This window comes from Crocodylus siamensis, chromosome 1 (genome assembly GCF_052110815.1).
Source record: "Crocodylus siamensis isolate JL-2025a chromosome 1, ASM5211081v1, whole genome shotgun sequence".
NCBI lineage: Eukaryota > Metazoa > Chordata > Crocodylia > Crocodylidae > Crocodylus > Crocodylus siamensis.
Window position 1 is genome coordinate 424,906,898 of NC_143395.1, and position 27,887 is coordinate 424,934,784.

General features: G+C 57.2%; 1 protein-coding gene across 15 annotated transcripts in view; it reads right to left on the bottom strand.

The window, feature by feature from the left end:
* Positions 1–27,887, bottom strand: part of SCARA5 (scavenger receptor class A member 5) — an 89,982-nt gene that overhangs the window by 25,417 nt on the left and 36,678 nt on the right. For all 15 annotated transcript variants that reach the window (XM_090031156.1, XM_090031157.1, XM_090031143.1 and 12 more), the window contains one exon: positions 18,928–18,975. In XM_090031156.1, the coding sequence (XP_089887282.1) occupies positions 18,928–18,975 (48 nt within the window). The remainder of the gene's footprint in view (positions 1–18,927; positions 18,976–27,887) is intronic.

A 27,887-nucleotide genomic window follows, 5' to 3' on the forward strand; every position in this document is an offset into this window, starting at 1 on the left:
TCACGGTGCTCTGGTTTATCCTGGCCCCTGTTCTGCATTGACTGACTTGGTGCACCCCAGCCTTATGGGCTATGCGTGGCTCCTACCAGCCCTGTACCACGCCCCAAGCCTCGCAGATGTACCGGACATTGTAAGGTCAATCTCTTGCCATGCCCTTATGCGCACCCCCTCACTTGTCTTGCAATTGCCCGTGCCCTCATGGGCGCCCCCTGCTCACCTTGTAGCTGGCGCCCCACGGACGCTCCCTGGCCTCTCTTTTCTTGCAGTTGCCCGTGCTCCCTGCGGACACTCCCTGGCCTCTCTCACGGTTGCCCGTGCCCTCACAGATGTGAACTGGGGCCTCCCCTCGCAATTGGGGCTCAGGCGGCCGTAGCTGTGCCTGGCCCCGAGTCTCCTCCTTGAATCTTAAAGCGAGCGCACCGTGTGGGATTTACTGGGATTTACCCACCAGAGGTAGCCCCCTCACATTAGCCAACCTTGGTAAGTTGCACCCTTCGCCGGCTAAGCTCCTGCCCACTTTCCGAGGCTTCTTTTCCCTCTCTTCTCTAGCCCACCTATGTTCCCTTCCTGCCCACCTGGGTCTTTTCCTCCAGGTACATTGTACGGTTTCTGGTCTCTCTCCATCTTCCTGAAGGTCTTGGAGCCTTCCCCAGATCTCCCACTGAAGACTTAATGCTCTCTGGGCATCCTCTTCTCTCCAAAACTCCACTTTTCCCTGGCCAGTGGACCTTCCTCCAGGCCCCTTATAGATTTTTATGTAGGCCACTCCTCCAACCTTTTCTTCAATGATCTTTCTTAGTGTCCTCCACCTGGTCTGTCTGGGTATGCTGCTCACATAGAGCTGTGGTCTTTTCTCAGGCTCTGGTCCCCGTTTGATTGATTGTTCCCTCCTCTTTGTCTCGCATGCCTGGGCTCCATCTTCCTGTCTGGGCTGAATTGCTCCCCTGCTCATGGAGCCTGTCTTTGAGTTGTGTCACCCTGGGCCCGGGACTGTCTGTGCACAGTCCTTGTAAATTGGGCAGGAGGTCTCACTCCTAGAGGAAGTACATTTGTCCTTCCTTACTGCTCCTACCTCTGTTACGTTGGCCACCTCTGGCTGCCCTGGACTAGGCACGGCCCTTCCTCCCTTGCCCTGCAATAGGGATAGTTCCCTCAGTTGGTATCTCAGCTGGCTCATTTCTTGTGTGTGGCGAACCTGCCACTGGTCCCATCTCAGGTCCCAGTATTTTAGGATGGCTGACTGGGCCTCCTTTTGTAAGGCCTCCAATTTCTCTTCTATGGGACTCTCCTCCCTGATGCTGCCCCCCAGCTGTCCTGGCCCAGCTTCCTCTCTAGGACCTTCTGGACTCTTGACACTGGGAAGTTCCTCTAACTCTAGGCATTACATAAGTCTAGGCCGGGTGGTCTCAACTTGTGCCTCTGCTTGCTTCAAGGACTCTGTGAGTACCTCCCTCTCGTGGAATTCAGACTTAGTGGCTCTCATGTACCCCGCTAATTGAGTTTCAAGAGCCTCCAGCCTTTCCCTTAGTTTGTCCGTGTTCTTTATGGTCTGCAGTTCTTGCCCTGCTGTTCCCATCCCCTCTGACCTCTCAACCTCCTTGAGCTCTCGGATTTTCATGGCCATCTGGTTATTTGCTTCTTGTAGCCTCTTACTGTCAGCCTCCAACCTCCGAATCTCTTTCCTCACAGTTTGCATTTCCAACCGTAGCTGTCCTTTTTCGGCATCTATCCTTGCTTCTGTAGCCTGGCTATCTTTTAGGAGGGTTTTAAGTGACTGTGCCTGTTCTCCAAAGTGGTCTTTTTCTGCCTCCAGGCTCTGTACCTGAACCCTTAACCCATCATTCTCTTTCTTCCTGTTCTCTAGCTCCCTTTCAAGGGACAGGTATTGATCGCGCAGCGCCTCATAGTCCCTTATACAAGCTTTAACCTTTTCCATGTCTCGCGTGATCACCTTGCTATTTTCTTCAGCATGGGTATGGCTTGCGCTCAGATTTTCTTGCAGCTGTTCAACCGAATGTTTGGCCTCCAAACACCTCTCCTGCCATCTCTCCAGGTCCTCATGCAGCCTTTCTATTTTCATAGTTTCATAGTTTCTAGGGTCGGAAGAGACCTGAGTAGATCATCTAGTCCGACCCCCTGCCATGGCAGAAAAGAGTACTGGGGTCAAACAACCCCAGCAAGGTGTTCATCTAGCCTCCTCTTAAAGCCCCCCAGAGTAGGAGCCAGCACCACTTCTCTTGGAAGTTGGTCCCAGACCCTAGCCGCCTTGACTGTGAAGTCGCGCCTCCTGATATTTAACCTAAATCTACCCTCTGCCAGCTTCTGACCATTATTCCTGGTCACTCCTGGCAGTGCTCGGGGGAACAGTGACTCCCCCAATGCCTGCTGCTCCCCTCTGACTAGTTTATAACAGGCCACAAGATCAGCCCTCAGCCTTCTCTTTTGGAGGCTGAACAGGTTCAGGTCCCATCGCCTCTCCTCATAGGGCCTGCCCTGCTGTCCCCTGATCATACGAGTGGCCTCCTCTGGGCCCTCTCCATGCTGTCCACATCCCTCCTGAAGCGCGGTGCCCAGACCTGGATGCAGTCCTCCAGCTGCGGCCTGACCAGTGCCGCATAGAGGGAGAGGATCACCTCCCTGGACCTGCTCGAGATGCATCTGTGGATGCAGGACAAGGTGCGGTTGGCCTTCCTGACTGCCTCCCCACACTGCCGGCGCGTGTTCATCTTGGAGTCAATGATGACTTCAAGATCCTTTTCTGCCTCTGTGCTGACAAGAGGGGAGTTCCCCAGCCTGTAGGTATGGTGCCAGTTGTTCCTCCCCAGGTGCAGCACCTTGCACTTGTCTGTGTTGAATCCCATCCTATTCACATCCGCCCACCCCTGTAACCTGGCTAGAGACAATTGTAGTCTGTTGCTTCCTTTTAGCATGCCCACATCCCCCCACATCTTAGTGTCATCAGCAGATTTGAACAGGTGCTTTTTACTCCCTCGTCCAAGTCACCGATGAAGATGTTGAACAGTGCGGGCCCAAGGACCGAGCCTGGGGGACCCCACTGCCCACATCCCTGCAGGTTGAGAAGGACCCATCCACCACCACCCTCTGGGTGCGGCCCTCCAGCCAGTTGGCGACCCATTTGACTGTGTGGGTGTCTACGCCACAGCCCCCCAGTTTCTTAATGAGAACAGGGTGAGAGACAGTGTTGAAAGCCTTCTGGAAGTCCAGGAAGACGATGTCCACTGCTACCCCTGCATCTAATGATCTGGTGATCTGATCGTAAAAGGCCATGAGGTTGGTCTGACAGGACCTGCCACTGATGAACCCGTGCTGGTTGCCCCTGAGCATGCAGTCCCCAGCTGGCCCCTCCTGGATGTGTGCCAGCATAATTTTCTCAAACAGCTTGCCTAGGATTGAGGTAAGACTAACTGGCCACTAATTTCCCAGGTCCTCCTTCTTCCCCTTTTTGAAGACGGGAACCACGTTGGCCCTCTTCCAGTCCTCTGGCATCACACCAGAGCACCACGAGTGCTTGTAAAGCCGTGCCAGGGGTCCTTAAATGATTTCATAGATTTTCATAGACATTAGGGCTGGAAGGGACCTCGGGAGATCATCGAGTGAAGCCCCCTGCCCAAAGGGCAGGAAGTCAGCTGGGGTCATAGGATCCCAGCAAGATAAGCATCCAATTTACTCTTGAAGGTGTTCAATGTAGGTGCTTGAACCACCTCCGCTGGCAGACTGTTCCAGACCTCGGGGGATCGGACAGGAAAGAAATTCTTCCTTATGTCCAGCCTGAAACGGTCTTGCAGGAGTTTGTGACCGTTCGACCTCGTCATCCCTCGGGGCGCTCTGGTGAACAGACGTTCCCCCAGATCCTGGTGGTCAGCCCTGATAAACTTATAGGTGGCCATCAGATCACCCCTGAGCCTGCGCTTTTCCAGGCTAAAGAGTCCCATGGCTCTCAGCCTGTCATCGTAAGATCTGTTTTCCTGACCTCTGATCATGCGCGTGGCTCTCCTCTGGACTCTCTCCAGCTTCTCCACATCCTTTTTGAATTGTGGAGCCCAAAACTGGACGCAGTACTCCAGCTGCGGCCTCACCAAGGCCGAGTACAGGGGGAGAATGACGTCCCGGGATTTGCTCGAGAAGCATCTATGGATGCACGCCAGCATTTTGGTCGCTTTACTAGCCGCAGCATCGCATTGCAGGCTCATGTTCATCTTGTGGTCAATGATGACCCCCAAGTCTCTTTCTTCTGTAGTGCTATCCAACGTAGCACTGCCGAGCCTATAAGGGTGCTGCAGGTTTTTCCTCCCAAGGTGGAGAACCTTGCATTTATCGGTGTTAAACACCATCAGGTTCTCGTCTGCCCATTTGCTGAGCTTGTCCAGGTCAGCCTGGATCACCCGCCTATCTTCTGGCGTGGATGCTTTGCCCCAAAGTTTGGTGTCATCGGCGAACTTGGCCAGTCCACTCCTGACTCCAACGTCCACATCGTTAATGAAGATGTTGAACAGGATGGGTCCCAGGACAGAGCCTTGAGGGACCCCACTGGTCACAGGGCACCACGATGAGTGACTGCCATCAATCACAACCCTCTGGGTCCGACCACCGAGCCAGTTTCCCAGCCAGCGGATCGTGGTGGAGCCAAGGCCACAACTGGGCAGTTTGGCCAAGAGGTGATCGTGGGATACCAGAGCAAAAGCTTTTTTGAAGTCAAGATATATGACATCAATCTCTTCTCCCTTGTCCAGGTGATAGGTCACCTGGTCATAGAAGGAAATGAGATTGGTCAAACAAGACCTACCCGCAAGAAACCCGTGCTGGCTATCCCTTAGGATGTTAGCCTGGGCCAGTCCCTCAAGGATGGCCTCCGAAATGAAATTTTCCAGGATCTTCCCCAGGATAGAAGTCAGGCTGATGGGCCTGTAGTTAGCTGGATCCACTCTCCTCCCTTTCTTGAAGATCGGCACCACATTGGCCTTCTTCCAGTCTTCGGGCACTACACCAGAGCGCCAGGAGTTTTCAAAGACCCGTGCCAGGGGCTGGGCTATGACGCTCGCCAGCTCCTTGAGTACCCTGGGGTGCAGGTTGTCAGGGCCGGCTGACTTGAAGGTATCCAGCTTCTCAAGGTGTTCCTTCACGAGGTCAGCATTGATGGAGGGCAGGGGATCCCCATCACCCGGATCACCCTGTCCCATAGCAGGCATGGGCGTCCCATGGGACTGATGAAAGACTGACGCAAAGTACCTATTTAATAGGTTGGCTTTTCCCTGGGCGTCAGTTGTCAGTTGCCCCATCTGGTTTAGCAGGGGTCCAACATTGCCCTTGCTTTTCCTCCGGCTCCCCACATATCTGAAAAAGGACTTTTTGTTGTCCTTGATGCCTGAAGCTAGTTGGAGTTCAGTTGCAGCCTTGGCTTTCCTGGTTTGGTCCCTGCAGGACCGGACCAGCGCGGAGTAATCCTCCTTGGAGGTGAATCCCGTCCTCCATCCTTTGTAGGCTTTCCTTTTTAGCTGTAGGAGGTCCGCTAGGTCTCTGGAGAGCCAGGGGGACCGCTGTGCCTTCTTGCTGCCTTTCCTCTGTGTTGGGATAGATTTAGCTTGTGCACTGAGGATCGCTTCCTTGAGAAGCAACCACTCTTCCTGAACTCCCATCTCCCTGGGGTCATGGTCCCTGAGGGCCTGACCGACTAGCCTCTTGAGCTTGTCAAAGTCGGCTTTTCTGAAGTCAAGGACTTCTGTGTTGCTGACTGACTTGCCAGGTTTACGGCAGATGGTGAAGGTGATCAGCTCGTGGTCGCTGTCACCCAGCTTCCCATCCATCACTAGGTCGCTGATTAGGTCATCCCCGTAGCCAGTACCAGGTCAAGCAGCGCTTTGCCCCTCGTTGGCCCATAGACTTCTTGGGTCAGGTAGAGGTCATCCACGCACGAGAGGAAGCTTTGCGCCCGCTCAGATTTAGCTGAGTGATCTTCCCACGAGATGTCTGGGTAATTGAAGTCCCCCATGACAACAAGGTCCTGGAGCAAGCGGCCTCAGTCAGTTCCCGGGCAAACTCCTGGTCATGACCTCGGCCAGTTCCTTTAGAACTCTAGGCTGTGGACTTGGCTGTGTCCACTTGGCTGCGGACTTCCTTTTGTAGGACTCCTATTAGGCCTCTTACCACTTTGAGCCTTTGCTGCATGTCCTACTGTTCCCCTGCCCGAGTTGTGCAGGCCTCAGGAGGCCGTGCCATCCAGGCCGTCATCTCCCTCTGCATCTTCTGCATCCTCTCTTCCCTCTCCTGCTTCTGAGCCTCTTGGGAAATCAGCTGTTCCATTATTCAAGTTTTCTCTGCCTCTGCCACCACTAGGCACTTTATTTCTTTCGCTCCTCCTTCTTTCTTACCCAGCGATACTTGTTGCTCTAATGCCGCCGACTTTGCCTCGGCTCTCTCTTTCGGGACCTTTGCTAGTCCTAGCTCCCACTCCAATCAGGCCATCTTTTCCTTCATCCCTTCCTTCCTCAGTTGCCAGGCAAAGTTTTCCTGTCCCTGGCCTCCCGTAATTCCTTCCTGAGCCATGACTACCCTAACCTTGTCTTCCTGGGTTGGGGCCTCAGTGTTGCCCTCAATGTTTTGGACAATGGGTATCCTTCCTCAGCTCCACCTAGTGAGCTGTGGTAAGACTATCTTTCTTCAAAACCGTCCATCTCTCTATTCTTGCCCCTGGGTTCATTTCCCTTTTCAGGGACACGGGTTCCTCCCCCGTGCACGGCCAGTTCCCGGCCAATGCACCACTTGTCACGGAGTGGGGTCCTAGGAGCGGCCGTGATCTCTCCGGTCACCCCCTACCGTGCCAAGCCCGAGATAAAGCACCCTCATTCTCGCCTGCCATGTCTTTGATGTTAGGTATTTTATAAGGGAGGCTGCCTTTTTGTCCCCTTGGACATGGTGCTCTGGTTTATCCTGGCCCCTGTTCTGTAGTGACTGACTTGGCCTTATGGGCTGTGCATGGCTCCTACCACCCCTGTACCACGCCCCAACCCTCGCTGATGTACCAGACATTGTATGGTCAATCCCTTGCTGTGCCGTTACAGCTTGTCTTGCAATTGCCTGCGCCCTCATGGGTGCCCCCTGCTCACCTTGTAGCCAGTGCCCCACGGACGCTCCCTGGCCTCTCTCTTCTTGCAGTTGCCCATGCTCCTCGCGACCGTGCCTGCCCTCGGGCCTCCCCTCATGATTGGGGCTCAGGCGGCTGTAGTCGTGCCTGGCCCCGAATCCCCTCCTTGACTCTTAAAGCAAGCGCCCTCTGAGGCTTCTCACAATTGGGGCTCATGTGGCCGTAACCGTGCCTGGCCCCCCCAGTTCCCCTCCTCGGGTCTACAAGTTCCTGAGGGGCTCAGGCAGCCTCGGCCTTACCTGTCCCCAATCCTCTGCGCCACTTCTCAGGGCTGGGGTCAGTGCACCCCTGAAGGATGTGTCCCCACACTACTGTGGAGCCCCTATGAGGCCTCCTCCACTCCTAATAGCCTCACCCGGTCCTCCGGTTTTATAAAACTACGAACAGAAAACTCAAGCTCCTGGGCTATAATGAAAACTTTAAGCCATCTGGCGAACCATCATTCAGATCCCTACCAGGGCTTCTTCCATCCGGTATCCTCGTACAAAAGCTGCTCAGGCCATCAGGCTTCTCTACTCAGCCTACTCCAGCAGAGCTCCTTTCTCCTCAGCTGCTAGCCAGGAACTGCCTCTCTGGCCTCAGCCTGGATTATGTTTATATAGGCCAGGCCCTGCCCCCTTCTGGTCAGCTGACCAACCACGGTTACCCCGGCAACCGGCACCTGTACCTCTTTATAGGAGGTATATAGACAGAGACTATTAAAAAAGGACAGAGAGTCATTAACACCTGAGGAGTGAAGAGTTTAGAAGGAATCAGGGAGACGATAATGAGCCATGAAGTCAAGTGACTGCCTCGCCGCTGCTTATCTGTAACTGCTGCTGCCATGGCCAGGCAGTTGATTGTAAATGTTGGGTGGAGCAGGAATCAAAGCGGGGTGCAACTACACCACTGCACCCCTTGGATTCGCCCCGATGTGGGGCACAAAGTGCACAGCCTCCTATTGAGGTTGCCCGATAGTTGCTCTCCCAAGTCACTGTTTTCAGATGCCTAACATCTAACTGGTGGGAAGAAATGTCCCAGGTGAGGTGTGTGTCTTAGACAGAGGACTGTTTTGGGGGTGTTTTTCTGCATAATAATCAATTTAATGAAATTCTGGAGACAGTAATGAAACAGCCACCTCCAGGCAAGAGGGGGAAGCAAACACAACCCTTAATGGGCTGGCAGAGGTAGGAGAGCATTAATGCCATGGTACAAGATGCTGGTGAGGTCCCAGGCATATGGCTCTGGTTACCCATGATCGAGAAAGATGAACCCATGCTGGAAGGGGTGCCAAGAAGGCCTGGAGGGAGTTCAAGGGAAGGAAGAGCTTCTTCGATGAGAGGATGCTAAATGACCAGGGCTTGCTTAGCGGAAAGAAATGTGGGGAGACACAGCACTGGGGAAGCAGAAGAGCTAGTGAAGCCGAGGACAATGTTAGCACCAGGATGAAGTGGGTAAAACTGGCTGGGAATGAATTCAAGCTGGAAATGAGTGCAAAGCTCCCCCCAAATCCTCTGTCCCTTGTGGAGGGTCTGGGGAGTTAACACCCCATTGAGAGGCATGTTGCAGCTCCTCCCTCTGGGATCAAGCATCCTTATGACTTTACTGGGGTCTGGGTTTCACCTCTGCAGGTCTTTCCCCATCTCTGTCCCCCCTGTTCCTCCCCCTCCTCTCTTCCCCTCTCCCTCCCTGGGGTGTGGGGGGTGGTACACAATCTTCCTTCTTGCATGGAGCAATTGTGATTTATGTGGCAGGGGAAGGAGTGAAGAAGGCAAGCAGAAAAATCAGACCATGGAGAAGATTCTTCTTCCACTGCACCAGCCAAGGCCTCCGTCTGTGCCAAGGAAACAAGTTGAAACGAATGTCCCACAAATCCCATTATCTGGGATTATAAATGCATTGGCTTCCAGGGCAGATGGCAGTTTCTATCCAGCTGGGCTCACTCTGTGACTCACCCGCTGCTGAAGTCAGCTCTCAGGATGCACGCTGGGCTCCCCCAGAAGAAGAAAAAAGGAGATTTTTATCAGACCTAGCTGGAGTTTTTCATTCAAAACTGGGGGGTGGGGGAAGGGTTGATGAAAAAACAGCTTTTTTCATAGATCTTTTCATGAGGAACATGTAGACATGGCAACATGGGGGGGAATCAGTGACATGACACAAACGTCGCTGTTTTTTGGAATTCACAAAGGGATTTCTGATGGTCAGATGAAAAGGGTTAGTACCATCAAAGAGTCTGGCCTGGGGGGCTGATGCACTTTGGGTGGCAAAAAGAAAAGAAAAATAAATTGAACAATGCCAGTTCTCCTGGGGGGAAAAACAACCCTTCAGGGTTGGAAATTTGATGATGGCCCCCACCAAAAACGTTGCAGAAGACATGAGATGAAATTCGGGGGGGGGGTTGTTGACAACAGTCAAGTACTGGTGGCATTTCCATACTCACGCACTCTACAGCCACTCGGCGCCTTGTCCGATGCCCACCGGACCACAGAGAAGTTAATGATTTTGCTATTGGCTTTGTACCAACAGAGGCTCGTCCAGCTCAGGTGTAAGCAGCTTGGCCTTTACATCCAGGTTTGATCCCCAGAACAGCTGTATTTATTCAGGGTCTTGCATTAAAACTACATGAGCTGAAATATGCCCATTAAACATGAAAGGGAATAGCCAACCGGCTGGTGCCCCCCATCTTAAGTGACTGTTTTAAAAGTAACCCCGATGTTTCCGGTGCAAATCGTTCATCATCATCAGTAACGATTTGGATGATGGGATTGAGTGCACGGTTAGCAAATTCGTGGACAACAGCAAGTTGGGTGGAGGTGCAGGGGCGTGGGGCTAAGATGCAGAATGACCGGGATTGACTGGAGAAGTGCTCTGCAGTCAGACGAGATTCACCAAGGACAAGTGCAAAGCCCTGCACTCGGGATGGAATAATTAATTGCAGGCACAGATACAGCCCGGGGAATGACTGGCTGGGCTGCAGGACGGCAGGGAAGGACCTGGGGTTATGGTGGACCAGGAGCTGAACAGGATCCAGTAAAGTGCTCTTGCTGCAAAAAAGCCAATGGCCTCCTGGGCTGTATGAGCAGGAGGGTCGCTTGTAAATCACGGGCAGTGATCCTTATGCTCTGTTCAGCACCGGGGAGGCCTCCCCTCAAGTCCTGTGTCCAGTTCTGGGCCCTGCACTTCAAGAAGGGTGTGGACGCATTCGGAAAGAGTCCGCACAAATGCCGAGAGGCTTGGGAGACAAGAGCGAGGAGGAAAGGGTGGTGAGGAGGAGCTAGGGGTGGTGAGTCTGGAGCCGAGAAGGCTGGGGGGGGACGTGACGACAGTCTGCAAATACCCACAGGGCAATTGCAGAGAGGATGGAGACGGGCTTTTCTCTGTGGCTGGGGGAGAAAGGGCGCGGAGTAAGGACCTCGAGCTGCAGCAGGGGAAATGCAGGTTGGAGATGAGGAGCGACTTTGTGACTCCGAGGATGGTCAAGCAAGGGAGCAGGCTGCCCAGGGAAGTTGAGGGATCTCCACCCTTGGAAACTTTCGAGAGCCGGCTGAACAGACACTTGGCTGGGATGGTTCAGCCAGAGACAATCCTGCCGTGAGCGGGGAGCCGGGCTTGACGAACCGTGAGGTCTCTTCCAGCCTGACTTTCCCCTGATCCTATGAAATTTGCTTGTCATGTAGCTAAAGACCCATTTGACTGAAGTCTCCAGCTTTGTGCTGGGCCTTGGAGCGGATGCTGCGCTGTTAGCACCCCTGCAAGGGGCCAAAATGGAGGAACCTGGTGAGGAGGTAGCACGAAGGCAAGGTCTCTGAGCCCAGGACGTAGGAGGCCAGCTGGGGCGCATACGGACACGTGCAGTCTTTCTGATGTCCCCCCATGAACTCACCGAACCCCCCAAGACTGGCTTTGCTTCACTGCAAGCACCCCGATGGCCTCCAAAGCCTGCTCGAAGCCTGACGCAGAGCAGCTCCGAAACACGGAGAACTGGTGGAAGGATCTGGGCTGAGCTCCAGGTTGGCAACGAGCCTCGGGCCTGGACGTGCCTCAGCTCAGGCCTGGCTCCATCTCAAGCCGGGACATGCCGGAGGACTCCGGCTTCGACCGCTCGCCGTCGGGGCAGGTCCCCGAGCAGCCCGGCTTGGAACGGAGATGCCGCGAGGGAATAACAGACCCTGGTCCCATCCACCGCAGGCCGGTCGCGCCCTTTCGCAAGTCCGGGCGCGCTTCTCCCTCCCTTCCTGCTGTACAGCTGCGCTGAGCCGGCAAGCAGCTGGTGCCTCTCCGCCCTGGGACAGCGGCCCGTCGGCGCTGGGTGAAGCAGTTTCCGCCGCGGGCCGAGGCAAGCGCGTTCCCGATCCCACGCTGCTGTCCCCTGCTAGCGACGCGCGCCAGCCCCCTGGTCCAGGCGGCCTCGCCTTCTCAGCTCGCACCCGCGGTCCCCGCCAGAGAGCCTGGAGAGCTGCATGTTTTCTTAACACTTCTCTTTGGCCAGAGCCTCCGCGGTTCAGGTTGGACTCCAGAAAGCCACGTGCTAAGAACTCCCTGATGCCGGGGGGAGAGTCTCGTGTCCCCGGTCCCGGCAGGCCGGGCTCGGCGAAGGCTGGGCGTGCTGCAGAACAGCACTGGGGGCTGTGACATCTTGGCGGCGGTCTCATTTCTGCACGGCCGCGCCAGCGGCTCCGGGCTGGGAGAAACCCTTGCGTCCTGGTCCTCGAGAAGCAGCCCGTGGCCAGGAACGGCATCTTTCACCTGGAGCTGCTGTTGCTGTTGAAGACCGATAGCAAAGCAGGCCCACGCTTTACCTCCTTCTCCCAGCGACCCGCCATCGACATTTCCAGCCCTCCAGGTTGCAAAGAGCTGAGAAGGCAATACCTGTAACCAAAGCAAGGTCTTCGGAAAGCCTGAAGGAGCAGCTCTGAGAGGATGCAACTCAGTGGGGCATCGACTTCCACGCTCCGCTGCTAGGGACCCACTTCTGTTATCTCCATCCATAGGAGAGGCTCTCCCTTCCCCTCGATCCCCTTTGCAACCCTCTGCCCCGATCTGAGTGCAGCTTTGTGGGACACGCGCAGAGCTGCAGACAAAGCCTCACCGGTGCCACGGACAACAGCACTGACCATGGCCAGCTCCAGGGCTCCTGCAGCCCCAGTCACAGGAGGGCTTTGCATCTGAAAGGAGAAGAGGACTGTGCCCCACTGCCGCCAGCAGACCCGCTCCGGATGCCAGGTGCAGATGTGCCACCCTGGCTCTCTGCAAGGTGCAGGGACGGGGTTTTGCTGCTGCTGCAGGGGGGAAGCCAGCTACTAATCCAGGATCTCACGCCATAGCCTTTCTGACAGCACTGCCCCTCCCGGGGGGTAGGATGGAGCCACGCGGCCCCATGTCACGGCACGTCTGGGGTCCAGAGCACGGGTTGTCCGGTGCCCCAGATGCACGCCAGCGCACCAGGGCAGCTCCAGCTGCTTCACGGGCGATCTCAGCTCAGCACCGTAGGGCCGCCCTCGGCGTCCATCGGGCCGATCGATGAGAGAGGACTGGAGCTGGAGGCCAGGCAAGGTGGGAGGCCGGTGCTGCGCTCTGCTTCCCTTGCCGGCCCCGCCGGCTGCAGACGAGGACGGCAATGCCGGGACAGGCACTGGCACGCACGGCTGATTCGGAGGCCTGGCAAGAGCGGCTCCCCTCTGCGTCATCCCCAGCGTGCGGAAGTTACCCCGGTGTCTGGTGCAGACAGACGGACGAGTCGCCCTTCCCAGGTGGCTGCTGTGACACAGCCGTAGCAACGCCCGTGCTCTGCTATGGGGAACCCTCTGCCACTGTCAGGGGCACACACGTGTCTGGGGCACACATTTTTAAAGCCTCCCCCAGGGTCGCTGGGTGCTGCAGCCCAGGATGGGGATGGGGATGGGGCTGTGCCAGTGCTCCCGCTGGCACCAACCCCCCAGGGTCCTGGCTGGAGGGTCTTGCCCCTGCGCTCAGGGTCTGACTGATGCTGCAATTGGGGTAAGGAAGGGATTTTCCTACCGTGTCAAATCAGTACGGCCTGGGGGGTTTTGCCTTCCTCTGCAGCAGAGACATGAGCTCTACCTGGGATGTCTTGAGTGTATATTAACACCCTTTGCAGCAGCAGGACGTTTGCTGTTGTGACCCCCATGCTTGCCCTGGGGCAGAGTTGGGGGTGATGCTCGGTGCCGCGTCAGGGCTGATTGTGTTGTTTTGCTCCGAGGTTGGACAGTGGGTTTGTCCGGGCTGGTTTGCACAGGGCGGATCCTGCCTCAGGCAGGGGTTGGACTGGATGGGACCTGTGCAGCTCCCCGCCAGCCCCGCGACTCCGGGATTTCTATGATGCTACGAGGTGGCTATTGCAACCCCTCATCGCCAGATGGCAGGGAGTAGGCACGGGCCTTAAGCAAATGGACGTGCACGGATGATATGCGCGCTTACCCCAGTGTAGTCCCACCCCTGGTCTCCCAGGGATAATTTTACACCAGCAGGTGTGCGGTTACCCCAACACCCGGGGCTACGTCCTCAGTCCACTCCTCCTCTACTCTAGCCTTCTGCCTGTCCAGCCCCGGTGGGAGATGCCAAGCTGGGCGACCGGCTTTTGTTTCCCAAGGGGGGTTCCTCCCTGCTCCGTGCTGTGCACAGGTGAGTGGCAAGGACCCCGCGTCTGCCCCAGGGCCAGAGACCATCATGGCTGGGGAAAATGCTCGTGCTAAGCAGACCCCCAACCCTCATCCTCCTGGTAGCAAGATCCAAGCACAGCCCCACAGGGCCAGGAAAGCCCAGCCCAAAGTCCCCTTTGTGTCCTTCACCAGCGACCAAGACCTGCCACACTGTCCTATCACCTCCAAGCAGTATGTGCAGCCCAGCTACTCTGTAAAACCAGCCCGCGCATGCCCCAGACCTCCGGTCTGCCTGTGCCTTCCCTGCCACGGCTGCTTGCAAAGCGCTAGGGGCTGTACAAACGACTGGGGAAGCATGGACCCCATGCAGAAGAGGTGGCAAACTTGCCAGCTGCTCCAAAACCTCTGCCCTTGTCTCCCCGGGGCTCCCCTGGCATTGAGTGCCCGGGAAGGGGAAGCGTGGAGAAGCCGCCATCCAACCGGCAGCTGTTGGCGGGCGCTGGAGAATCAGCTCCTAGCACGGCCAGTCATTTCAGTCCTCTGCCCCTCACTTCCCCAGCTCAAAGGGCCTCCCTTTATCTTCCCCAGAGGCTCAGGACAGGAACGGACTCTCCTCCTGAGTTTGTGCAGCGCCTGGCACGCTGATCTCAGCTGGGGCCTCTGCGGGCTACTGTAAGCCATGGGCGACGTGACCCGTAGCTCTGCTCACCGCTCCCCCGCACGGCTTGGCGCAACGCCTGAGCACAGGGGGTGCCACCTCCTCCCCTTCGCATCACCCCGACAAGACCCCAAGAGATCCAGTTCTTTGCCGTGTTCGCTTTTACGGTGCCAGGACCCCGGCTGCCCTCCGGCCCCCGAACGAAGAGCAAGACAAGAGAGGAACGGCTCCAGCGCGCAAAGACACCCGAGTGGCTGGGAAAACAAGGGCCTGGTTCTCTGCAGCTGCAGCTTGCTAGCATCGCCGCCCCGCTAATGGAGACCATCTGCCTGCGAGGAAGTGAAGCGCCGGCTTGGGGGACCAGCGGCGCCCTCCCCCCTTCCCTCCCCGCCCCAGCTATCCTCATGGAGGAAGGCTTTGCAGGACCGTGCGTCAGTCTCCCCTGGTTCTTGCTCCCCGGGCACCGGTCGCTCTTCGGGCCGCAGCTCTTCAGCTGCACCTTAACGGTGCCGGATGGCGGCGACGGGACAGGATTCCCCTGCTCGCAGTTACTTCAGTGGCCGTTGCTGTATCGGGCTGCCGAATACCTGGATGAGAGGCTCAGCTGGCAGCCAAGAGTCAGTGGTTAGCGCTCTTGCTGTGCCAGCCTTTGCAGGAGATGCTTGGCTGGCTCCTTCCCTGGGAGAAGCAATGTTAGTCCCTCTCCCAGCCGTGCATATGGCCAGCTCCGAGCCTGGACTCCCCCAGGAAAGACCCCCTGGAAACGAAGTCTCCACGGGGTCTGAAGGCAACAGCGGAGGCAACCCCCACGGTTCAGGCAGAGCCGACAGCCCAGGAGGAGGGTTCGCTCACCCCAGACACCGCCGGCACTGCAAAGTGCCTGCAAGATAAAGCCCTTGGTACATGACCTCCCTGTAAGCAGATGAAAGGCCTCCGCGTTTTAATTTATGGGAGGCTTTTCTCCTCCTTGCAGTAGCTGCCCAGCTTCTCTGCTCTAACCAGGCCAAAGGAGACTAGGAAGAAAGAGAGAAATCAATGAATGGATGCTGACCCCCCAGCACTGGGGGATTCATTTCTGACATAGGCAGAGGCAGCTGCTACTGAAGTCATTTGTGGGGAGGGGGGGTTGAAGCTGCTGAACTCAAGGGATGGATTTATTCCTCATGTCTCCTGCCTGCGGTCATCTCCTCCCAGCTGCATCAGATCCAGATGCAAGGTGCCACTAATCTATGCCAACGCATGGCCGGTATCATGCTATGGCTCGCTACCATGTCCGGACAGGGGCTGCAATGCAAGGACTTCAGCTCCAAACACCCACGTGAGACAAGGAACATCTCTCCTGGGTGCCAGGAGGAAAAGGTCTCTCAGTCCTGGGACAGGGCAGGCCCTAAAAGGTGGCATACACAGGGGCACGGGGTCAGGGGTCTTTCATTTAGACACAAGGAGCTCTTGAGAGAGCCCTGTGAAGGGGACCAGAGGCAGTGGCCCCTTCTCTCCCTAGTCCAGCCATCAGCCGTCCACCCCTTGCTGCCCGCTTTCATCACGGGGCAAGACCCTGGCACAGGTTGATTTCATAGACATTAGGGCTGGAAGGGACCTCGGGAGATCATCGAGTCCAGCCCCCCGCCCAAAGGGCAGGAAGTCAGCTGGGGTCATAAGATAAGATAAGCAAAGGGCGATAGCTTGTTCTACCCACAAGCCTCACATACTGTGTCCGGACAGAAAGGATGTGGACAAGCTGGAGAGGGTGCAGTGGAGGGCAATGGAAATGGTTTGGGGGGATGTGACTGGTGAGGAGAGGCTGGGGGAAATGGGCTGATTGAGTCTGCAGAAGGGAAGACCGAGGGGGTTGAACAGCAGCCGTCACCTCCCTGCCGGGGGCTGCAAAGAGGATGGAGCCGGGCTGGTCTCAGTGGTGGATGACAGGACAAGGAGCAGTGGGCTCAAGTTGCAACAAGGGAAGTGGAGGTTGGATACTAGGAAAATTACTGAACATGCTGATGTTATCCTAATTTTCAAGAGTAAGTTGAATCTCCACCCATACTTCTCGGTGACCTACCATTCACAGACCTCAGCCTGAATCACGAGATGCTGCCTCGGCCTTTTGCAGAAGCCCCCCGGCTGCACTGTCTGGACCCCGTCTGAGCCCACACGCCAGCCAGATCCACGTGGAAACCACGCGTCCCCGGGACTCAACACAAATCTCTCCAGCCAGGCCTCCGAGCTGACAGGCCGCAGCGTTTGAGGACCGAGCCCCATCGACACATGGGTGACACACGGCCTGGGTGGTTCCTGGTAGTCTGCCACGAGGATCTGGGGACAGGAAAGCCCCAACAGTCAACTCCCCCTCTCCTGGGGTGTTGCCGAAAGAGGGCACATGCCAGGCAGATTTCAGACCCAGCTTCTCTTGCTGCATCCCGTCATGCCGAATAACCAACTTCCAAACTTCCCTCTGTTCAAGTAACACCTATCGGCGCCGATGCGTCGGGCGCTGCCTGTACACACTGCAAGAGACAGGGACTGCATCCAAGGGGCAGACGTGAGGCAGTGCTATTATCCCCACTGTACAGATGAGGAACTGAGGCCGCACAGGCACAGAAGTAGAGAAGGGCCACAAGGATGCTGAGTGATGCGGAGGGGCTTCCATAGGAAGAGAGACTAACAAGGCCAGGTCTGTTCAGTTTAGACGAGAGAGGCTCGAGGGGGGATAGGGGAACGGTTTACAAATTACTAAATGGCAAAGAGAAATAGGGATTTATTATCAAGTGTCTCTCGCCAAACAAGAACGAGGGGGCAGTCAGTTTAAAGCGAACCCAAGGAAGCTGCAGTCCACGCAGCATGGCATGAAAGTGTGGGATGCGGTGGGAGCTGAGAGCTCATCCAGATCCATCGAGGGCCTGGACGCAGGCCTGGAGGAAAGGGGCACCGGTCGCTATCAAGCACGGGGGGGAGCAAGGGGCACGGCCTCTGCCTCAGACCTGCCTGGACCCTAAATGCTGGAGGCTGCAAGGGAGAGAGAAACGGGGGGAAAACCCTGCTCGGACCCCGTGCGCTCTCCCCTCCAGCCAGCGTGTGACAGGAGACTGGGCGCAACAGACCGAGGGTCCGATCCAGTTTGCGGCAGTGCCTACGAGTGGCACAGCTCCCCCCACACGCAGCTCCACGGGCTGGATCGGGCCTCGGGCACCGCTGCCTTAGGAGCAACGTCCGAAAGCCCCAGGCGTGCGGGACCGTCCCAGAGGCGCTGGGTAAGCCTGCCGTCCTAGTGAAGCAAAGCCCAAACAGGGCTGTCTGGAGATCATTACCAGCAAGCACAAGCTGTTTTGCAGGAAGGAACAAGATCATCACGCTGGAGCCGTCCAGCCCGTTTGGAGGCGACCGGCTTTATTTGCCAGCAGAAGAAGGAAAGAGCTTGTAAGGCTGAGTGAGCTCCGCTTTGAATCGGATCCCGTTCGTTTCCAGGCAGAGAGGAGGAGGCAGAGAGAGACGGTGTCAGCTGCAGGTATTGGCTTCGTGATGCTGATTAGTGCTGATGGAGCCGGCCGCCTCCTGCCAAAAGGCCTTGCAGCCGCTCGCGCTCGGCCCCGGTCTCGCTGTCTCGGTGCTGGCGTCAGAGTCACGGTGATGCTTCGCGGGGGTGTGAGGCTGACCCGGGACCGCAGGACGCTGGTAGCTACCGGGTCCAGCCCAGACCGCTGCTCAGCGGCTGGGAGATGCAGCCATCGCATTATCCCCGGGAGGTTTCCCAGCACTGGACACCCACGGTGCTGCCGCTACACGTGGCTTCACAACGCCCTTCTCTGCTGACCTGATCCCGACATTGTGTCTCCCACAAAATGCCTCTGTCTTTATCCTGATCATTATCAAGCACCTGCCCTAGTGCAAAGCTGGTGCACTCTCCATCCTTGGAGGTTTTGAAGCCCCGGGGAGACAAAGCCTTGGCTGGGATGATGGAGTTGGGGCTGGTCCTGCTTGGAGCAGGGGGGTGGGCTAGAGGTGCCTTCAACCCTCGTTTTCTATGACTCTGTCTCATGGGGCCTTACGTTGGACAAACTGAGGCCCAGCACAGTAAAGGGCTTGACAAACATCATCCAGTACGTCGGTGGCGGAGCTTAGAAGAGACCTCGGACTTCTGAGTGCCCAGGCCCGGGGCTGCGCAGAGCAGGATGGTGCGGGGACTGCAAGAGCACAGCCTTTGCCCATGAACGTGAGCATTTGCTCTGCTCAATTTGCAGCCCAGAGAGGGGCCCCATCGCACTGCAGCTGTGCTACAGCGACGCGCATGTCCGTGACGGCTGCAGGCCCGACCCAGCGAAGACAGGGAAGGGGCAATCCCATCTGAGGCTTCGACTCGTGCCTGTTGAGTCCGGGTATGAGTCAAGAAGCCAATTCTCCCACCCCAGCACCTGCAGCAGCACCAAGCCGCCCACCCCACTGATGACGGGCAAGCCCCAGGGAAATCCCCCACGCCGCAGGGGAGAGCCCTGAGCGCAACGAGGAGCAGCACTTACCCGTCTCACCGCCTCTGTCTCCCTTCTCTCCTTTCTGGCCTCGCTCGCCTGGCAAGAAAACGAAAGGGAAGGTTAGAGGCTGATGGGCTAAGCTCACCAGCATGCGGCAGGGCCGATGCGCTTGCAGGTCTCCGACGCAGAGACTCGCTGGCGATAAAGCCAGAAAGCTGCGGGGTGGGGGGAAATGTCTGGGACCTCATAACTCCGCCAGCTATTTCCTGTGCAGCAATCTAGGCCAAGGGGGTCAAATCAGGGGCCTTATTTATAGCATTACACACACACGCAAACATGCATGCACACACGTGCCCAAATGCACATACGTTCACACACATGCACACACAAAAAAACGTGCGGCGCTCACTGCTGCAGGATATAGTGGAAGCCGGTGCGTCACAGAGTCAAAGGGGCCTGGCGAGTGCTGTAAAGGACAGCACAGAAGAAAGAGGACAGCAGAAAATATCACCCAGGCCAAACCCAGCTGGGAGGGAGAAGCTATTTCTCCCCAGGACAGTGCAAATGGGGGCCAAATAAGTGTAGGCATGCCAAAAATTGGCCCGTTCTTCCCTGAGTGCCTCTCCGACCCCTTCCCCCTGCCTGATCGATCGCTCTGGTTTCTGCTCCCTCCCCGATCAGCTGCTCTGCTTTCTGCTCCCTGCCTGATCAAGCCCTCAGGCCCATTCGCCATGGGTGACCCTGCCTGGAGAGTGAGACTGCAGCAGATCTGAGGATCTCTGGGAAGTGAAAGCCTCTGCACCGCTACAAGGTCTGGATCCATGGAGAGGCCACGCACCAGTGGCCCTCGAACCCGTGCCCGAGGGAGCGTTTCACAGCAGCTTCTGCCGCCCAGGGCAGAGGTGAATCTTTCAGCCTTGGCAGCGCTTGCATTCCCGCTGCCTCGCACTGATCTCCCAGCAGCCTGACCCTACATCAAGATACGCGCTCCCCGCTTCAACACAACCCTCCATAGAGAGCTCATGCGCAGAGCAGTGCGACGCGCGGCTTTGTGCCTGCAAACATTTCCACGGGACTGAGGTCTTTCATTGCAGCACCTGGCCAGGAGCAGCCCAGCCAAGCAGCCTGGCCCACAGCGGAGCACGGGAACCGAAGGTCCCCAGCCCACACCTCCCCGGAGACGCAGCAACGCCCTGCTGAATCCAGAGAGATTTGTCCTGGGGGCGTCTGCTTTTTTGAAGCTGCTTTGTATGGGAGAAGACATTCAACCAGCCCTTGCCATGACCAGGGTGACTCGAGACCACGTCGGCCCCGTCATTCGTAGCCATGGCTGTGAGTCCACAGACACCGCGGAGGCCGCGTGGTTTGCAGCCCGGGTCGCCAGGAGGGTGCTGTCGCTGCCGGCGGCTGTAGAGACCCAGCTCAGACACGCATGGGCCGAGCGGGTGCGTGCATCAGCACAGTTAAGAGCGGGACGCCACGTGTGTGTGTGTGGGGGGGTGTCTCTGAAGCAACAGGTCTTAGCTCCTGGCAGGGGCCTGAGAGTGACTGGACAGGAGTGACCTGCACGGGCAGGGGACAGTAACTCTCGGGTGGTGCTGAGCCGATGCCGCGGCCCCTGGGGTGCATCTCACAGAGCGGAGCCCGGGCACGGATGTCAGCTGTGCCCCTCTCTGGTGCAAGGCATGTGCACGGACCGGATTGCAGCATCCGCGACGAGGACCCGGCCTGCCTCACCCCGGCGCTCCCTCCAGGTCACCGGTGGGGAGTCAGAAGAGGGACAAGAGATCCCCACGCTCCAGCTGCAAACCCTGGGCCCAGCAACCTGGTTGCAACAACCCCCGATTTTCCCTCTATGTGCAATAACAACAACCCCCCCCCCCCGCATGCACACACTCACGCACGCACATGCACACACAGAGGCATGCATGCAGCGCTAATGAAAAAACCGGGCAGGAAATTCTTGCCCTTGCACTTGGAGGCTCTGGGAAGAAGATTGCTCCCGGGGGTCGCCTCAGCTGTGTCAGATGGAGCCGGCGCTGCTGATGAGAAACAGCTGATTGCGGAGCAGGCGGGGGTGCCGCAACACACGCCGGGATGCGTGTTCGCGGGACGTGGGACCCTCTCTACGGGCTCCCGGCACGGCCTCCATCAGGGTGGCGGGCTGGGCTGCACCACGCAGACCATTCCCGGCTCCTCTTCCTGCCTGGCCCGGGCTGCCCTCCTCCACCGCCCGCTGATTCCCAAAAATGACCTCACCTTGCTGCGGCACCTTCCCCCCTCCATGAGCTCATGGAGCTTCATGCAATATTTGCCGAGAGCAAACGCTCGCTAGCCTGTCCCCCACCCCCCCACCGGACCCTTTCCTCTTTCAAAAAAGTCACATTTTGTTCAAACCCCAGTGGGTTCATTGGAAATTTCCCCCACTCAAAACATCTTCATTTTTTCTCCCCGTAATGGAGATTTAAAAAAAAAAGACAGTGCAACGGTTTCTTTTGACTTCTCTTCCCTTCTGCTGGCCATCATCCCGCAAGGTGTGAGGCCCCCGAGGAAAGACCCCAGCAGCTGCTAAACACCCCATAAAAACGCAGCGCAACACTGATTAGCATCCGGCTGCTAATCATCGAATCCTAGAGAAATGGGGCTGGCAGGGAGCTGCAGAGGTCACATCGAGTCCAAACCCCTGCCTGAGGCAGGGTCGGCCCTGTCCAAACTAGCCCGGGTATCATCGACGCTCTATACAAGTCTACCATCGACCCTGACACAACTGCAGACCTAACACTCGAGGTCTCAACCGACTTTAAAAATCTGGGGAACAATTCTGCCCGCTACAGCTGCCAGGCACAACAGCCTAAAACACCCAGGACACCTGCCCTGCCCCTGGCACAGCCGGGGACCAGGGCTGGCAAGTGTCCTGCCACGGCAGCCGTGGTTCAATACCCTCGAGAGCGCCACGGCTGAGGGCTCTGCACCTGCGACAGAGGAAGGCAAATGATAACTAGGAGAAGGTTGCTAGCGAGAGGGCAGCGGTCAGTCATCCTCTGCACCCAGCAGACGCATGACCAGAAGCAATGCCACTGGGATTCTGGGGAAGCCTTTTTTTTGGCTGGGGATGGTTTAATTCAGGACCTGGGTGGATCTAGGATTGTGAAAAGGGTGCACTTGCTGCGGTGCCTTATTCCATCTAACACCTATTTTACTCCCATTACAAAGAAACTAGCTAGGGGCCTGGGGCTGTATCATTCACTTTTAGATTATGAGGGGCGTGCATTCATTTACTCTATCACCAATTATGCACAAAAAAGTGATAAAGATGATGCATTAAGAAAAACCAAACAAAAAAACCCACATTAGCTCTGCAGGCTTTAGAATTAAAGGTAAATCTCTTTTTTCCCCCGTCCAGATTTTGTGAGCCTCCTGACACTGCACCCAATGCTTCGCTGAGTTAGTTATTCACACACCTGAGTGACTCAACGTTCACCTGAATTAAAGTTTCCACACCGGAGTGAATGTTTTTTAGTTAGAGTTCAAAGCAGGCTGCAGGGCTGTGAAACAGGAGCTTCGTTACCAGGAGGACTGCGGCTGGCTTGATTAGTAGAACGTCAAGGCCATTAAAAAGGACAGCAGGTCGTTAACACCTATGGAGGGTTTAGAAGGAAAGGCTGAGCCAGATGCCTATCTACGCTGGCACAGAGCAGGGGAACAGACTCGGTAACCCCTGCAGGGCCTGGCCTGCCCCATCTCCCCCATTGCTTTGGTTTACTAGGGCGCCTGGAAGAGGAAGCAATGGGGGGACAGCCCCAGCAGTATCCCTTCTGCAGAGGGAAGACCCGTGACAAGGAAAGGGACTGAAACCAGAGCAGACATAGCCCTGGTGAAGAGACCACGGGGCAAGGCTGCTCTGGGGGTGTGGAGGATGCAGGCAGCACCCTTTTGGCCCTTGCTAACCATGCAGCCCTTACCGATCACTTCAACCAGTTACCATGGCCCCACAGGACCAGCCCAGAGACATCCAGCTTCAAAGGGTGGTTCGAACGCTGGCTGATTAACCTTGGCATTGCCCTGATGTGGCGCACAGAGGCTCTGGGACCTCCTTCTCCCCTGAAGATTTGATTCAGTTTGATATTTTTGATGCCCTGCCCAAAACAGCCAGGGAAGGGCTCTTGGGCACTGTTAGCAGCTGCCGTGTTCCACCCCAGAGGCAGCTGCATTTCAGCACGGAGAGAAGACTCGTGCTGTTTTGCGTGGTGAAACAGTGGGCAGAGCTAGTGCACTGCAGGCAAGTGATGCTCCTGCCCATCGGGCTTGCAAGCACGTCGGCACCTTGGATCTCAAGGTGCTTCAGGGGCTTCAGTTAGGGCCTCTCAGCTTGGGGCTGCACTGGCTACGGCAGATCAAGCACAGCTGCCGTCCCTGCACTGCCGGTGCCCGGCACAGCCTGGGAGAGACGCAGGCTGTTTCTCTCTCCCCACCACTCCCACCCCAGCCCCGCTTTGCCCAACGCAGCAGTCTCGTGTCCTGCTGCCCAGAGGCCGGTGGGTCCAAGGTTAGCTCCATGCTACGGTGCGGCACGACCGGGGTCCGGCTCCAGGAGCTCCCTGCAGGCACAGTCTGGGGGCTACCCGGATGACTCCTCTCCATGGCCTGCTTTCCTGTCCAGGGCTTTCCAGGGAGGTATAATTCACCTTCCTGCTCCCAGTGCCGGCACCAGAGGGTCTGGGGTCCCCGGGGGAGCCCTGCCCTGTTGCAGAGAGGGGCAGGGAGATGCAGGGCAGGTGTGTTTGATGCAAAATCTGCACCCGCCAGGGACCTGCCCGCGGCTTCCTCCCCCCACTGAAAAGGAGGCCTCTTGTTGCTCTAGCCCCTTGCTCTGGGATGGGAACGCGCCCTGCGGCTTCCCACATCAGAAGAGCCCCGTCCACACTGCCCCAGCACCCCGGCCAGAGACCAGAGCGCCCCGCAGGCCCTCCACCCCCGCACCCCGCTTGGGGAGTGCAGCCCTGTCTGGCAGCTGCAGGGGCGCTTGGCTGGGCTTATTTATTTTAGGATTTATCTTGGCCGTCCCCCGCTGCCCCTCACTGTTTGCCTTGGCATTTCCCACGCAGCCTGCGGGGCCCTCGCATTTCCTCCGCTTCCTGTCAGCTTGATCTCCCCTCCTGCAGAAGAGAGAGCGCAGATCCCCTCCATCAGATCCTACCCCCCATCTAACTCCTTCCCCCGGTCTCTGTTCGCTCATGGACCTGATCAAGGGCATGGGTTTCCCAGTGAAACACGAAGGCCACTCCACCACCTTCAAGCCCAGGCCAGGATGGAGAGGTGACAGGCAGTCCCAAGTCCCAGCAGGCGCATTGGCACAGCCCAGTCCCCACCGCCTGCCCTGAAGGAGCTGCAGCGTGTTGCAAGGAGCATGTTCACGCTGAGGACTTAGCCCACATAAAAATCTGGGGGAATAATATATCCTGGCCCCTTCGGTAGCACGGCAGCAGATGTCAAAGCCTCGTAGGTCAGTTCCCCAGTGGAAGAGAAATCGCTGCATCAGGGTCAGGGTGCATTTGGAGTGCAACTTGACTGCCACAATCTCCTTGAGCAGAGGCGGTCGCAAACAGCACGCAAGGCATGACCCTCGTCTTGCAGGAGTCTCCACTTGCACCACTGCCCCGATCCCCCGGCGCAACCTCGACCCCTCAACTCCACCCTTGTTACAGGGACGAAGGCAAGGAGCAAGCCTGGCCCCTGCTTGCAACAGCTCCAGCCCCAGAAGCTGCATCGCAACCCACTGCTCTTCAGAGATGCCACGCTCCTTGCAAACCAAGAAAACAGCTCCTAAGCCGCAGTGTTACCATGCACCAGGCGGTTTCTGCTACAACACGACTGCCTTCCTCTGTGATGAAATTCCTAAGTTAATAAATCCACGTTAGCTCCAGGAACAGCTGCCAAACCCCTGAGTTGGTTAGAGTCCTCTGTGCCGCCCCGCAGTGCTCGCCAGGTAGATAAGCTGATTTCTGGGCAATCTTTGAAGTGTTTTATATGCATGAAACCTTACAGCCAAGGCCGCGCCTGTTGTGAACAATCATGAACGGTCCTGTCATGCCGCGACTGGCAGCGGCAATGTGCCGTAGCTAAAAATCCTCCTGCCTAAAAGCAGCTATGCAGCATCTGGAGCAGAGCACGGCATGCACCATGCGTTTCAGCCCATGCATCGGGCCAGCTCTGCACACGTCGGTCTGAGACCCGTGAGCCGGATGCTACAGCTCCACGGGCCAGACCTAGCCCGCGGGCCGTATCTTTGACACCCCTGATCTGGAACTTGCGTTGCTGGCTGTGCTTCACCCCAGAAGTGGCTGTCCGCCGGCAGAGACCGTGCTCCCGTAGAGCAAAAAGTCTGACCCAGCGTGGGATCAGCGCTGCCCAGGCAGATCTCCGCTGCAGACGTGCCTGGGCTATTGCTCCCCGCGTCTGTTTTCTATAAGTTGCAGAAATTCCTATAAATCACAGCAACGTGGCAGCTGCTGCCAGAAGAGATTGCTTTTTGGCAACGGGCTTGAACCAAGCCCCTGGCTCTGAACACTCCTCAGCTCGGGGGTTTCAGGGTCAGAGCTAAGTTTGGAGGCTGGGGCATGCCTGATACACTTCTGCCCCGGAACAATCCTGCCACGGTGATGCCCCTGGTGATGCCCCTGCAGTGTTTTTAACACGGCAAAATTTCCTCAGAGTCTGTTTCAGGGGTCAGCCCGGGGCGGCACTCTTGAGAAGCAACAGGTCCAGCCTGACCGCGACGTCTGGGAAACCGGGTCCTCAGACACTGCCACGACGGTCCTACAAGATCCTGGATGGATGGGCGCTAACGGACAGCGGAAGCAGTGCAGGACTTGTGCAAAAACAGCTACAGACGCAGCGGACAATGGGACCCTCCCGGCCCCCGCCCCAGCCTGCTCGTGGGCCCGCAAAGCCAACACGAGTGATCCCCCACTTCAGCTGGGGTCCTCGGCTTTGCTTTAGGGGCCGGCTGTGCCTCGACGGTGCTTGGGGGCTGCAGCTCAGGGCATGAACGACAACCCCGTGACCACCGGCTACAGCTGGGCGCAAAAGGACCCGACGGCGCTGGTTTCCGGGCGGTGACTGCAGCTCCTTCGGGTCGACAAGCGCTGGAGGAGGCTGGAGGCTAGTGGTAGGAGCCCCTTGGCCATCTCCCCGAGTGCTGGGAAAGCTCTTTCAGCCCCGAGGAGAGACAAATCTGCCTGGCTTGGCGCCGTTCCCAGACCCCAGGCTGCAGTTCCCAGCCTCCTATTTCCTGACAGGCCCTCGCTGCTGTCATTAAGTCGTACACAGGAGAGTTTGATGCATTTATTGTATAGGCGCCGGGCCTAGCGGTGACTCTCTCAGCATCCTCCATCCCGAGCTGGCTGCCTTGTCGCAGGATGAGCTTAGAATCATAGAAAAATAGAAAATGAGGGTTGGGATGGACCTCAGGAGGTCGCATCGAGTCCAACCCCTGCTCCAAGCAGGACCAGCCCTGACTAAACCAGCCCAGATAAGCCCAGGTCTTGAAAAACTCCAAGGACAGAGACTCCATCACGTCTCTGGGTAACCCGCTACGTGTTTTATTGCCCTGCTAGTGAAAAAGTTCTACCTAATATTTAACCTAAATGTCCCTTGCTGCAATGTGAGCCCGTTTCTCCTTGTTCATCATCTGCCCCCACTGAGACCAGTCCAGCTCCGTCCTCTTTGCAGCCCCCTGCAGGGGGTGGAGGCTGCTATTCAATCCCCCTCGGTCTTCTCTTCTGCAGACTCAGTCAGCCCATTTCCCTCAGCCTCTCCTCACCAGTCCTGTCCCCCAGCCCCACAGCCATTTCCACTGCCCTCCAGTGAACTCTCTCCAATCTGCCCATGTGCCTTCTGCAGTGGGGGGCCCACATCTGGACACAGGACTCCAGATGTGGCCTCCCCAGTGCTGAATAGAGGGGAAGAATCACTTCCTTTCATCTGCTGGCACCGCTCCTCCCGATGCAGCCCCGGATGCCGGTCGCCTTCCTGGCACCAAGGGCACACTGCCAGCTCCTGTCCAGCTTCTTGTCCCCTGTCCCCCCAAGCCCTTTTCTGCAGAGCTGCTGCCCAGCCCGTCCCCCCCAGCCTGTTGGAGAGCAAAGCAGCTCCTTCATGTAGCCTGGCAAAGGGGATTGCACACAGGACCCGACGACATCCAGGTCTAATCAGGGTGGACAAACACCCCCAAGGCTGAGCTCTCCCATACTCCCTGATACAGGCCGGCAGGAAAAAAATGTGTTTAATAACATACCTCCGGGCTGGGGGTTGGGGGTGCTTGGCAGGGACAGGAGTAGAGCATAATCTGACCTCTCATCTCCATGCAATTTGCTCATCAAACTATTGTTTGGCACCAGCCCAGACGAAAAACCGACCTTCCCCGTCCTCTGAGAAAGGGAAGGAAACCACAGACCATAGCAAAGCTGCGGCTCTGGTTGGCGAATATCAAAACACACCCGGCGTCTGATTGCCTTCCAGGAACATCAGAACCGCGGGCTATTCTCCGTGTCACCATCTCTTTGCATCATCCAGGCTCCTTCCCACCCCCAAGAGTCATTATCGCTCTTGCAAAAGATGCGGGACTGCTCTGATTATCGCGCCCCGTCATCCCAGGCCGGGGGATGTTATCCGGTGGCTGGAGTAACGTCCGAGCCCAGTCTGCAGCTGGAAAGCCCACACAAGACTTGGCATGGCTGGTGCTCTCCAGGACGATGCTGATCTCCAAACAAATGACTGCTGGCTCTTAACCAAGGGGGAACAAGCAGGGCACCCCGAGAGCATGACTGCTCCCCTCCCGCCTCCCCGTGTCTTTGCAAAGTGGCTTTCCGCTGCACTGCATCCACCCCAGGGCCGTGCCCGTGCTCAGCTGTCTGCATCGAGCCCCTGCTCGCTGGGAAGGGAGTCGGATGGGGCCAATCTGTTCGAAGCCCGGAGCTGGCTCGGGGCCTGGCTCCGCGCTGATCCGC